The sequence below is a fragment of the Poecilia reticulata genome, linkage group LG14 (assembly GCF_000633615.1).
Source record: "Poecilia reticulata strain Guanapo linkage group LG14, Guppy_female_1.0+MT, whole genome shotgun sequence".
NCBI lineage: Eukaryota > Metazoa > Chordata > Actinopteri > Cyprinodontiformes > Poeciliidae > Poecilia > Poecilia reticulata.
The window spans coordinates 4126808-4141142 of NC_024344.1; the positions used below are offsets into that span (position 1 = coordinate 4126808).

The window sequence follows — 14335 nt, forward strand, 5'->3', positions numbered from 1 at the left end:
AGAGGAGAGAAAGGATGGAGGCAGGGTGTGACTTAGTGATGTGGTTATGGGTTGGGCGCTGGTTTCCAAGAACAATCCACTCTTTATTACCTACTACACCTTTATTCCCCAAAGAACTGCGTATATATTCTTATGGATGATTAAACCGAAATCTGTACAGAGGGGAAAATAGGTAGGTCAAAAAAGAGCATAAAGTTTTGTTTTACATGTGTAAAACCAAAACAAACATTCTGTTTAATGAAAGACTTCAAGTGACCATAACTTAAATTCTCATTAACTTGTTCATCGTAAACATCTTAGCACCGGTTTCTATATTTTCTGCCAAAGTTTGAGTAAAGAAACAAATAGAAACAGAAGGAGTTTCCTTTTATAACATGTCATTAAGTTATCACAACATAAGATTTATTACTAAAATTACACAATTACTCAGTTAATTTAATGAAAACAAACATTTTGAGGCAACAAGTTTATATTATTTCTCTTATTAAAGAGAACTAATTAGATTTGTACAGTAGAGTTTTGTTTGCCATTATGTCATTACGACTTATTCAAAGTGATCAAGTTAATTGAGTTGTGTAAACTTAAATACACTAACATTTTTTAGATTAGATCTTTTTGAGGCAATGAGTTAGCATTTTGTTTTAAAGTAAACTCCACTAATGTTTTACAGTGCATATCCTTTGTGACAAATAAAAAGAGAAAAATATTTCTCCAGTAGCATCAACAGCAAGATGCGATCCCAAAGCTCTGCTTCAAACTGGAATAACTGCACCAAGAACAAATAAGAGCCAAAGGAAAACAGTTTGTTAAAGACACCTTTAGCATACAGAGAATATAATCTTCTCAGTATTGGTTAAACTCTAACCAAACATCTGACAGAGAAAGAAAAAAAAACTGTGCAAACATGACTTTTGAGTAGATCTTAAAAAACTCTCCATACGTATACATATATACATCTACGTATGGAGAGACTGGTGCACTTCACACATTAAATGGCATTATTGTCAGAAATATTGAATCAGTGTTTCAAGGTGTCAGCCGGTTAGGAAAAAACCTACCAAATTAGTTACTTAAGGAAAATAAAGTAAATGTTTTGACAATTAAAATACACTAAACAGTCTCAAGACCCTCTCTCTAAGAGCAGAAAAAAATAAGATCCCAAAGACAAATGAGCCCAACAGATAGACTGTTTGTAGTTTCATCATGATTATGTTTATGTGAAAATATAATTAAAATACAAGGGCATAAGCCTTTTGGCTAATGTTAGCACCAGTGTTGAATAACAAATAAAACTGGTTTTACACAAGTTTAACATTCCTCCTTACATTTAATTCTTGATAGTTTATCAACTAATAGAGAGTAAAAGAGATGCTAGTGCTAACTCTATAAAATACTATTATGTACTTTTAACCTTTTGTAATAAACATGTAGCGCTTTTCAGAATATTCAAACGTGCTTAAAACTTCCTTAAGCATTAATAAATGGTAATTCTGGAACAGAGTTAATACCGAGTTTGACATTTGTTTTAATGTTCCGTTCCCAACTAGTTTGACTAGTTTCTGTTGAAAGAGTTTCCGTGAAAGTTCGCAGATGTTTGTTCTGTGTTGCTGAGAACCAGAAAAAGTGTTGAAGTGATGGCGTCCTCATGAGCCCGAAGTCAAATCATTTGACTATTCAAATCCAAAAATAGTTGGTATCTGTAGTTCGGACGGAAAGCAGCAGACAACAGTTTTTCAAATGCGATTACATCACCTTGTTGATTTTCACACACGCTTCGGACGTTATCAGCCCAATAAATGGCCGTTATTAGCGGTTATCAGCCCAGGGAAAGGCTGAGCCTTCTAGTAGGTTAATATGTACGATTCGTATCGCTGGTGACACACTGCGATAAAACCAGCTGTCTCTTCGGAAATGACGGTAAAGCCAGCCCGCTGTCCGCAGCGGTACAAGACAATATGGCGCCCTCCCTTACAAGCTCCTTCCAAAATAAAAGCACGTTAACTTCACACAATTTTACCCTCTGAATTTTGCTTTAAAAAAAGTAAAATAAATCAAATAATGTAAACTCAACACTACTAGAAGAAGTTTTAATTTATTTTAAAAGGATTGTTTCAGCTCTAGTATTTGATAGTAAAGTGACAGGAAAGCGGGTTGTCGCGTGATTTGTCTCCAGTTTAGTTACAATTTTTTATTTCCTTATATGCATACAGTCAACTTTGCAAAGTAGCAAAAAAAAAGAGAGAAAAAAAAGCAATTTCAATTTGATCCATTTTTTTAACCAATAAATTAAATTTAATGCTTAAATTGGTTAAAACGTTTCCCATCTATTGTCATCAAGTCATTGACTTGCAGTGTTCACTCTCTCTGGAGAGCATGTAGCAGATAGTGGAAAGTTGCTTGCAGTGTGTCATTCATTTTGCTTCAATCCTTCATTCTGAGCAGATCAGATTTTTATGAACACAAAAAATAGAGAGAAAACTTGAGATTAAAAGCTGAATTATCACAAATAATCAAAAATTGGAGAGTAGTAGGAGAATGTTCAGAGTGAAGGGTTGCTGCTACCTGTAGTTTAGATTACACTGCAGTTTAAACCAAATCATTTTTGAATCAGGACAGATGTAACATAGAATATTTGTTGCTTTTATAGTGATCACATTTTATGTTTTTTATTTACATGCTAACTGCTAATGTTTTTTGTTGTTGTTAACAACAGTAAAATAATTTTTGATCAGTCAATGGGGGATACTGGGAGAGATTCCAGCTTTTCTGTTTCAGTATAAGCGTACAGCAGCCTAACTAAGATAATCCTAAATCACTCTAACTTTGAGCTTTAGCAAAAAGGGAAGTTTTAAACATGGCCTTTCATGACTTCCTAAAACTTTGACTAGTTTGAGAACTGGAAGATTTTCCTCCAGTTCTTCTGCAGAGCCTCCAGGAATCACTAATAAATCTACAGTCTGAAAACAAAGTGCTCTGTTTGGGATTAGGAAACAATCAAATCTCTGATAATAGTTACTAGATCATGAACCTCAACATGTGATCATATGGGAAAAACATATGAACTTTTTATGTTTTTCCCCATTCATTGCAGAAAACCCACATTAAAAACACAGTAAAAAGTTATAGCAAATATTTTTCATCTAGTTTTTAGTGCGCATATGACACATCACATCACTGATAAAAAAAATTGTTTCACTGGTAGATTACTTTATTTATAACATGGAAAAATGTGAAATAATCTGCCAGAACTACTTCTTAATAAAACAATCTTAGAGCATTATTTGCTTAAAATAAGCTCCTGTGTCTTGCTGAAAGTTGCATGTATGTTAGTTTTGTTATACTTTGAATATACTAAGACATTTGCACTAGAAATTAGACCAAAAACACTTAAGATTATTTGTTTTTTCATTTAAGGAAAAACCAAAAAGAAAAGAAAATTGTAAATCAGAAAGTTGTCTTTACGCATCATGGTCATGTTAATTTCTATAAGTTTACAGAAATAAATTTACATTTGTAGTTTATGCTCTCATTTGTCTTTTTTGCTTTGACTAAATGAACTGTTAAATTATGTCAAAAATTGAACAAAAAAAATTAGGCTTCAATGGTGTTTCACTGTAAAAAATCTTCATTGCTTTATTTCCTTTAAGTTATTTAAAATCATCATAAGTAGATCTAAATACAACATAGTTTCACTTGTATTGACATTTTTCAAAAAAGTTTGTATATAGAAATATGAAGGAAAATGTGACAATGTTGAACATAAATTCTGTTAAACAAGTGTCAAGTACATTAGCTTCAACAATTAAAAGTCACAACACATGGAAAGTAAAACAGGACTGTAATGGAGATTAAAAACGTGGAATAAAGCACATCTGAAGCAAACCAAATAGATCTTCACGTGACTTTCCTCACAGTCCACTCCGCCATTTTGACCTTCTTTCTTTCATTCAGCTGTGACGCAGCTCCTGTTTCTGGTTTGCAAGTCCATCAAGACAAATATAAACATGAGCATTTGTTCCAGTTACAGTGTAATTATATATGCTCAGCACATTTCCAGTACAACAAAACACGTTAAGAACAGATATATTTATATAAAATTATTTCTTTTGGAGAAGTTGACATGTAAACAACTGTCTTTCTAGAGTATAAAAAACATGTATGAATATTTTTGGTTCCAATTTTAAAAAAGATTAAATCTGTGTTTTTTATTTCACTTTTCCCGTGATGTTAAACATAAATTTCCAGAAAACGCATAAATAATAGTTGGGATTTTGTCTCAACCCTGTCTTGACTTCTTGGCTCCTCTTAGACATAGTCTCTTCTGGTGTAGGAGCTTTGGGCTGTTGATCTCGGAGCGGCGGAGTACGCCATACGGCTCTGAGGCGCTACGTTGTACCTTAGTGCCTTCTCCTCCTGTGGGGGGCAACTGCAGCAGAGGAGGGCACCGCCGATCAGGAGCAGGGCTGCGGCGGCCCATCCCAGGTACAATGCCGCTCCGATCTCCATCTTCTGCCCAGATGGGACRATTGGACTGTAGAACTCCGTGACGATGGTGTGTGCAGACCAGGAAACGGGCACAATCTGCGACAGGGCTGACGCGATGAACGCCGCGCCCGAGGAGACCATCACCCTGGCTTTGACTGCCTCCTCCTCGATGCAGTTGGTACACTTGGCTCCCACCATGGAGATGAGGAGCGCCACGACACCCAGGATGATGGTGATGATGGTGAGGGCCCTGGCGGCCTGCAGGTCTTGAGGGAGGGCCAGCATAGAGTCGTAGACCTTGCACTGCATCTGGCCGGTGCTCTGAAACACACAACTCATCCACAGACCCTCCCAGTACACCTGAGCGGTGACGATGTTGTTGCCGATGAAGGCAGAGACCCTCCACATGGGCAGAGCGCAGCTGACGATGCTCAGCAACCAGCCCACCGCTGACAGGCCGATGCCAGCAAGCTCAAGTCCAAATGACGCCATTCTTTGCCTTTTCTACACGTCCTTTTCAACTCCTGAGGTCAGATTTCTCTTCTTTCCAATCTTCCTCCAAGACTTCTTTTAAAGTTCCACTTTAATCTGTCTTGGGGACTTTTCGTCCTGCAGGTTTGCTTTCTCTCAAAAAATGTCCCCAACTGCTCAGACTTCACGACAGTCTGTTGGTTCAGTCGATTCCCGATAAACTGCTGTTTGCTGGGTTATAAACCTGTTTTATTAAGCTGGCCTGTCCCTCCTATAGTAGATGACTTCACTGGTCAAACCAAGCCAATCAGGGGCCTTCTGGGCCTTTATCACCGGGTGTGTTGGTGCTGTTTTTCAGTACTTTCTTAGCTGAACCTCTCAATGGTTTAACCTTTTGCCCGTGGTAGCGCTGGGCGTGTCCGTTTTATTGCTGCCTGTAGGTAATAAATGACCAGAGTGAAGCTTTTTATGTGCCTGACGGGAGACATTTAGCAACCGTTTTGGGTGCACAAACAATCTTTATAAATTATGTGAATGTTTGACATGTTGGTATCAGTTTGAAAAAGCAAACAGGAGGGTAAATATTAAATCACACTTAATCATCCTCTGTTGTCTTTCAGATTGTATTTTGGGTTTGTTGGCTCTATAGCACATCTTTATTGCCTTGTCAAGATGTTAAAGTATTCTATGGTTAAACCTGCACCTGTAGTTAATGGCCAACTACCAGCATTTAAAAATATTTTTTATAGTTGTTTAACTAGTTTCTGTGTACAACGTCTATCCTCTTTAACCGTAAAAGGAGAATAAACAGAAAATATCTTTGATAAGGAGGATTTAAGGACTAAATGACCTGAATTGCAGTTTCGCACCCAGACTTTACCATTTATACCCAAACTTAAACATTGCATTTTAGTTATATTTTAAATACTTTTGCAAATTACGATAATTTCAGGCTTCAATTTGATCCTAGTTTGGACCAATCAGTTGGTAAAAGATGACAGATGCAAACCTGTGAAACCAAAACTAAGAACGAGCGACTGTTTGCTAATAGAAATAATTTGAACCATAAGTTGCTAATGTAGGTAGGAAACCTTCTCATGGTTGGTAAAAAGTGATCTACATTTAATTCAGAACCACATTAAAACTAAAACATCCTGTGGAAGATTTTTTAATTTTATTTGTACCCTAAAAATAAAAGATACAAAAACATATAGTGCCAAAAAGGCTAAGTAAGTATCTCTGGCGTTAAAAACACTAAAATATCAAGATACAAAAGTGTACATCTTTAATATGAAGTCATAAACTGCTAAACCACTGAGGAACCATGGCACAGAAAAATAACCCCTCTCAATATTAAGGTATAAAATATGAGCGATTGTGGTTTTTAAGCTCTAGTCAACATCAGGTTGTTCAAAAAGAGAAAATCTAACCAAACAGTTTTCTAGTGCAACCATCTTAGTATTCTTGAAATAAGACAAAAATGAATAAGTGGCCATCAAGCAAGATGTAGGGGCTTAATTTAGTAAATAATTCCTTAATATTGATGACAAAGTAATAGTTCCATTGGCAGATTATTCCACTTAAAACAAGACTTTTTCTGTTTTAAGTAAAAGTTTTCCCCATTTAATAAGCTGCCATTGTTCTTTATTTTAAAGAAAAAATAAAGTATCTTGCTTGGAAGGACATTTCATACTTAAGAACTATATTGGAGTAATTATTTTAGGTCATATTTTTTGGACATGATGCAAGAAAAAAGTTTAGGCCAGAATATTTTTCAAAAACAAACTACAAGAACTCCTAAATGACACAAAAGTATGAAATTCTCAAGAATATTTTTAACAATTTAGCAGGTACCTGTTCTATATTCTTTATTAAGTTTAGGTGCATACGAATGCTGCTAAAATGCTTTACCGAATAAGAGCTGTCTCTTCTGTTTTCTTTTTTAAAATAAGTTACATTATCCTACTTGTTATAGTAATTTATTTAAATATGACGAAACCAATCACATTTTTAATGCCTGGTATGATTTGATTTACATTTATTATACTGATATTGCCTTATTTAAACATAGCTGCAGATTAATAAACATCTGTTTTGTTTGAATTTCTACATTCCTCGAAACACAGGTCAAACAGTAGGAGTGGCAGCTGTCTTCCATTAAGGTTTACTTATTAGCTATAGACCTAATAATATCTTGAACTCATACACTTTCTTCTCCATGGCTCACTTCTCCTTCTTAAAAAAAAAAAAAAAAATAATTACCTGTGAGCGTACAGCCTAGTCCCATTGTAAAACATGATACTTGGTGTCCAGTAGGGCTGTGTAATAAATAATATGGATTTTGCGATATATATCGATATTTTCTTCCCTAGAAAAAAATCGATATTCATCCGCAAGTATCGTAACACCCAGCTGTCACCTTGCTCACTCACTGCTTGCTTCGCTGAGAGAGTGATTAGATCATCAGGCTGAGAGTGATTCCTTCAGCTGTTAAGTGTCAAGGCTAAAAAGGTATCAAACTATTCAGAGCAGGTACTTGGTGACTTTATTTACTTTACAATGCATGTAAGCTACAGTTTGTACTGTTTCAATTAAAAGAAACATGTTTTCTCACCACTTCTTTGATTCATTTTGTCCAGCTGTCGACTTTAAGTCTGTGTCCAACCAGAGCCAGGTATTGTGTAGTTGGTGCTTTTAATCAATTTTCAGTTAAATTAATTCAATTCAAGTCTAAAGCAGTCACAAAATGTCACCAAAAGAACTGTCCCTCTAAAATCTTTCAGAAAATTGCAAAAGTGTATTGTATTGTTTGCTGAATATTGCAATATATATATATCGTATTGTGAGCAGAATATCGTGTATCGTATCGTGAGATTATTGTATCACTACAGCCCTAGTGTCCATTATAAAACCAATTAATTTCAGTGTCGTTTGCCAATTTGTGACAAGTTTTGCTGTCTTGTTGCACACCATGAAATAATTGGTCTGATATTAAATCACAAAGTAATTTGAGTTAAATGCATAACTATATGCATTAAAACCAATGCAATTTAACCAATTTTAAAACAGGATTAAAACAACTTAAATCTGCCAGTAGGATTTTGGGCATAACTTGATATACAACATAAATATTAACAAACGCCTTCTGTAATTATGTTCAGTACATTGATAGTCAGCCAGTCAAACAAGTGTAACTTATTGAACAGGCTGTCAATTAAATGAAAGTAGGTCAAGGTCATTAACAAAACATGTTGCACAATCAATTGGTTTCCAACTGCTTTATGTTCAAGCATGCATTAAAAATAACTTTTCAGTCTAATTTAAATCCCATCTGACTCTTTTCATGGATCATGCTCTGTCAGGGTAGATAAAAAAGCTGCTTTTTTATCTTGTGTGTAGGTTAGCCTTTACGTTGCAGCTCTGTGGATGTAATATCAGTGTGATAATATGCCCACGTGTACAAGATAAAGACGTGTCATTTTGTAATAATGCCAACAAGAACGCCATTTACAATTTAGACTAAAGTTTAACGACAACCAATCATGTAGACAAAATCAGTAAAGCGTCAGTTACATAAAAGAACATGGATGTGCCATTTCTTTATTCTTAGAGGAAGAAAGTCAGAAAACTGCATGTTAGATGATAAACTAATCTTATCTCTAAAGAGGTTTACCTTCAAATATTTCCACATAAATTACGACTTGATTCTTTGACCCAGTTTCTTTTGCTCCACAGAACATCTCACGGTTTCTTAGATTTTCCCAAAACAGCTTCATACTGTGATACACATACTGTCATATATATTACAGTATTATTGAATTTATTATTGAATTTAAAACTTTGCTATCAATGCTTTACTTTGGGTAGATATTGTGTTTTGTGGTGATGTGTTGATTGCACATATATCACTTTTCTCTGATTCTTGGCTGTTTTCTCACTTCTTTTCCTGATTTCACACATAAAAAGACCATAACTACAGCAAAGTAAATGGCTAAAGACAAAGTTGCATATTCTATACCCTTTAAAATTAGAGGATTTCCTGTAGATAAAGTAACACTGATTGCTACACACTAAGAGAACTTTTCTCATTTCTTTACTTAGCAGTGACATCATTTATTCTAGCATTTTTAACGTTTGGAGAATGAACTGCATGCTTGTAATGTGTATAGCTGAGCTTGGCAGCCGCAGATGTTTGTCAGTCCACTTGGCAGCTTTGTGTTACTTATTAAACCCAGCAGAACACTTTTGTTTTGCGAGGGGGAAGAACACGAAGCACTGCAGACGTGCTTACCCTGACAACCATGTGATCCTCATTACATAAAAAAAGAGAACAGCTGAACAATTTAAACTGTGCATGACTGAGCTTTATACCTTTAATATCGGCACAAGACGTAGAGAAACTCCTGTTAGTTATACTTTACCAATTTAGCACCCAACCCAGAACAACTAGAACCAACATTTAGTTTCATACGTCTCTAATGCAGAACAAACTTAAGAGAAAACCCTATTAGTTTATAAATTATATTCTACCTACTCTTATTAAACATGCGGAACCAATATTTAGTTTTGTTTGTACCTTTGACCCTTTCCTGTTTGTCTTTTGTTGTTTGCATTTCCTTCTAGTTCATGTCAAGCATTTAAACTGCCCTGTTGCTGAAAATGTGCTATAAAAATAAAATCACCTTACTAGTTGAAAATACTGATGTGTTTGTTGTAAACTAAAATCCTAATTGGACGACCCAAAGTTCCTTTTTTCATTTCATCCATATTTTATACCGAAACAAAATTTATTGTCGAGTTTCACTGGGTGGCTTATCTTTATAGCGGCACGAGTGAGTTTCGGTTAGCACAAGGATTATCCATTTCCTTGTTTGTTTCTTTGTTTCAAAAGAGTTTTAGATGGTTAGATACTCCCAAACTCCCAGAACAGTAATACAAAGACAAGTGTATGAGACATGTCCAAGTGCAAACTGTATGAATGAGCAGCTTATCTATCTGGGAAACTGCCAAGAAAAATTCAGATAGAGTGATTAAACATGCAACTGCTGGTAATGCAGTTATCACACTAAGCTGAAAATATCCTCAAAGGTGACATATGCACACAGTAGGTGGACTGGAGGAGCAGGAGGGACATGTTGATCAGAAAATCTGGGAATCGACTAAAGAACAAAAGTGTTTGACAAATGTTTAAAGACAAAGTCAGAGGTGTTGTACTTTAATGCTTAAAGAAATGTTTCTTCTAATATAACATGGTTTTAATTGCACATTTTTTTGATAATTATTGAGTTGGTAAGTAATATATTTCATGAAATAAGGGGTAGGATTGAATAAATGTTCACTTCTTCCTACTCCTTTTCAAACAGAAAAGTAGTGGTAAGAAAATTATTCTGTCATGGTTATTAGCACATGTTTTCTCTGTCCTACTGATTGTTTTCTTGTTTTTAAAAATCTGTTTGAAATAAATAAATTAAATAAAATCTGGTGTGGTGAAGACACACCTGCCATTCATTTTCCATGGACATTTTTCACCACTATCCCCATTAATCCTTTACTGTAAAAGCTAATTAATAGAACATTAGAAATCAACAGTTCAAAAGGTTATAAATTCCTATTTTTTAAAAAAGTTTTTTTTTTTTTAGAATAATGTTTTATAAACATCTAGCAATTTTGTTCTGAATTAGCCTTCAATATTAATTTGGCTACATTCCTAATTCACAACACACAAATTAACATTCTTTTTACTTACTGACAAAGAAATCCCAGTTCTTTAGGTCAGACTGGAACCAGTCCAGTACTGGACTAGAGAGTCTGACTCAACTCTCCAGTCAATTTGCTAAAACTCATGAAACGTCGACCAAAAAACTAAAAGATCTTCAGACTCTGAAAGAACTCTTCATCGTCTTCAACCATCAGTTCACCGTGTTGCATCAGACCAGGAGAGGCGCAGTGCTGACCGAACACCACCAGGTGGCAGTGGAGTTAAAAAACACTTCATATGGAAACTGAAGGTCTAAAAATTATCATCTGGAACCTGAAATAAACAAACCTCTTTTCCATCACAGCCAGAGAACCACGAGGAAAAACTGCTCAACTATCGTTTATGTCTACCTAGTAATGAAAAAAATAAAGTGATGCTATAATGTAATCTCTGTTTCAGGGTTAAAACACTGAAGATTCTGAGATTTATAAATTATGATCCTTTAACTGCAAACTAACTTCTACCATTCTTTATCTATATGCATTTATATTAGAAAAAACTAAAAGAAAAAGATGCAGGACTTTCACTAATTGATTCATTCATTGCTCACTAATGACATCTGCTGTTGCACTAAAACTGTGATGGTCTTTTCACTCAAATCAGACTTCAAAAAATATTAGAAAATAATGAATGCAGTATGTCACAATAACCTTATCAAACCCATGTCGGGTCTATTGACGGAGTTATTAAGCCAGAAGCCCAGGACAACAAGATTTAATATGTTTTGTAATGCATGTATAATTAATATAATACCTTACATAAAACTCACTGGAGAAAATTAAGTGTTTTATTATTGTTTCTTCCTGTTAAAGGCGAGTTTTTCTTTACTGTTGCCCCCTGCTGGTCATTAAGAGAGAATGGCTAAAGTCAGCGGGTTCCTTTAGTTTAAAAAGTTTATTTAATTATTGACCAATGACAATTGAGGTATGTATGATTGAATTAAAATGCATTTTTTGTAAATTGATATTTGTGCCAATATTTGTCAGTTCCAGAAATTTATCTGAAGATTTCTAATGAAACGTTCTGGTTGTTTTCATGTCTGGCTAAAGCTAGCAGGGCAAAGGTCAAGCTGTTTCCCCGACTTCCTATTCCCTCTCAGCCTCTACAAGGTACAAGTTTTAAATCAAGCAAACTTCTAATTGAACTTCTAACAGAACTTCTAATTTGTCACAAACACAGTTGAAGGGTTTCCTGCAGAAAACCTGCAGAGCCCGGCAGTAAGGTCACTAAGGGCATCCACAGGTGGCCCGCTGTGGGTTTGACAATGTCAAGTTAAAACAAGTTGGTGATAGCGCATAATTCAGAAATAACAGACTGCGAAACCAACAGGCAGCAGTAGGGCCACAACTGGTTCATAACCCTCACTGCCTTAACTATGAAGCTTTAGCTTCATCAGTCTTTAATAAAAAATCCCCATTTAAAAGAAGTTACGGCCCAGAGCTTGGTGCCCCACCAGGCTGATAAAAACAGGGGGAAACCTGACTTATGGTTATATTTCAAGTTCTAAGCAGAAAATGTGTCTATTTCTAGTCTGTCTCTGGGTTGCTCTTGGTCCGATCCCAAGTCATTTGCCCCAGCGGATTGACACAGCAAGAAGCATGAGGCCTCTGAGGGAAAAAGCACTGAGGAACTGATCAAATTATCAATCATTTAATGTTTAAAAATTACATAAGCAGATGGACCAAAATAGAAAGTTAAGAGGAAATTTGGTAGTTTAAGGATGAAAATGACAATAGTTCATATAAGTAACAAAAAAATAACAAAATCAGGCAAGAAAAAAAAATTCAAATCAATTTATTTCATTATAAAACTCATGAAATATTAACAAAAACTGCAGGTGTGTCTTTGGTGAATTTGTGGATAGAGAATCCAGAAATGTTAGTGATACTTCATAATAAAATTAGTCAAGTAAAAGTAAAAAGTACATTCTTTCAAAAGTTACTTAAGTAAATGTAACCAGTTACTGTCCAGTTATGATTGGGAGCTAAAGCTGATACTTTTGTAAAGATCCATGGTGAATCATATTCACTGATTTGGTTCTCACCCCCGATGTACAGACACCGCGATGACAGAAACGTGAATAAAGTAGAAGATGGCGCCTCCTTTTGGTCACAGTGGAGAAAAGCCCAAAGACGAGCCAAACAAGAAGGGCTCAGTGCCAACAGATCAGATATCCCATCCATCATCGCACAAACAGCTCTTTGATGTTGTTCATCATTCAAAGCAGCATTTTCGCTTACAGCTCCAGCTCAAGTGAAACTCTGTGAACAAAACATTCTTGTAGGTTCATACATCCGTGACACAATCAGCCTTCAGTTTAAGCCACCAAACACACACAGAGTCTATCTCAACTTCGACCTCCCCCTTACTTCAAACACGTTTCTTTTTTTTTTTTTTTAAATATTAAAAATAGTCTTTTATGTGATTAAATGACATTATTATCCCATTCTGTAGGCTCAGAGTTTAATTCTTCAGGCAGTACATTCATGGCTTTGTTTGAGTAGAGTAGATGTAATGTCAAAGTTACTTTGATGTATACACAGACTTAAAGACTTAAAGCACTTCGTATTGCCTTGTTGCTGAAAATGTGCTATATAAATGAAATTACCTTTAAAAAAACAAAGTCTATCATGAACTTTCTATAGCTGATGGGTTTCAGATACATTAAATTTTGGTATTTACTTTGTCAGATGTGGGACCTCCAACTTTCCAGAAAGAATATTCAGTTTGATTTTCCAGCTGGAAAAAAATTGACTTCTGAGTACATAAATAAATAGAAAATCACTTAATGAAGCAGCATRTCTCCTTTATTAAATGGATYTATGAGGAACATATAAATTATTTTGAAATTTGTGGATGCATGTGGTTCTGGACGAACAACAGATGGTTAAATACAGTTACAAAATGTCTAAATAGCATCATTACAACACAMACCTCATCTATGTCTCAGGAAAAATGAGTAGAAACACACATAGCTATTTAAACAGTTTTAATAGGAAACTCACGCTGTATTATGTCAAGACTGACAAACTCTACATACAGTTGTGAATAAAAAATTAAATGTAAAAAACTAAAATGATCAAAAGTCTGTTGCTATTCAGCAACCGATCAAAACATTCATCACACTGCTGAATATTTTCCATTTGACTAATAAAGGGTGATACCATGAGCTTGTGATCTGATCGGAACGCCTGTCATAGCTTTTGAATGTATAATGTGACAAAACCATGTGGCCATATTTGGTCATAGTGACGTTGTAGAAATATTGTCATTTAAAACCATCTGAGTCACCTGTTACTCCGCCCACCTGCTGTTTCAGGTGAGACTGGTTGGGGGAAGGGATGGATAAACAACAACAAAACAACAAATAAAATCGACTGTAAACATCAGCTTTTAATGGGATGTTTAATCCCTTTTGGATATTTTAGATTGTTTTTCACTGGAAAAGGCATTTTTTAGGAGTTTCTCAGATAAACCCATGAAAATAGTTCAGATTTATAAACAGGTTGATGGTTTCCTGGGTGGGTGGGGAGGACTTGCACTCAGGAGGGTGTGCTGTTTTTCTCCACAACTCCTCCTCCTTAAGGCTTATGTACTGACTCTCTGTTGAATCGTGAGCCA

The 14335-nt window shown here is 35.3% G+C and overlaps 1 protein-coding gene across 1 annotated transcript; it reads right to left on the reverse strand.

Moving 5' to 3' along the window:
* Window positions 1–3607: 3607 nt before the first annotated feature.
* LOC103475623 (claudin-4-like) lies at window positions 3608–5195 on the reverse strand. Its single transcript, XM_008427406.2, has one exon. The coding sequence runs from the start codon at window positions 4975–4977 to the stop codon at window positions 4306–4308; it is 672 nt and encodes a 223-aa protein (XP_008425628.1). The 5' UTR covers window positions 4978–5195; the 3' UTR covers window positions 3608–4305.
* Between the last annotated feature and the right edge of the window lie 9140 nt (window positions 5196–14335).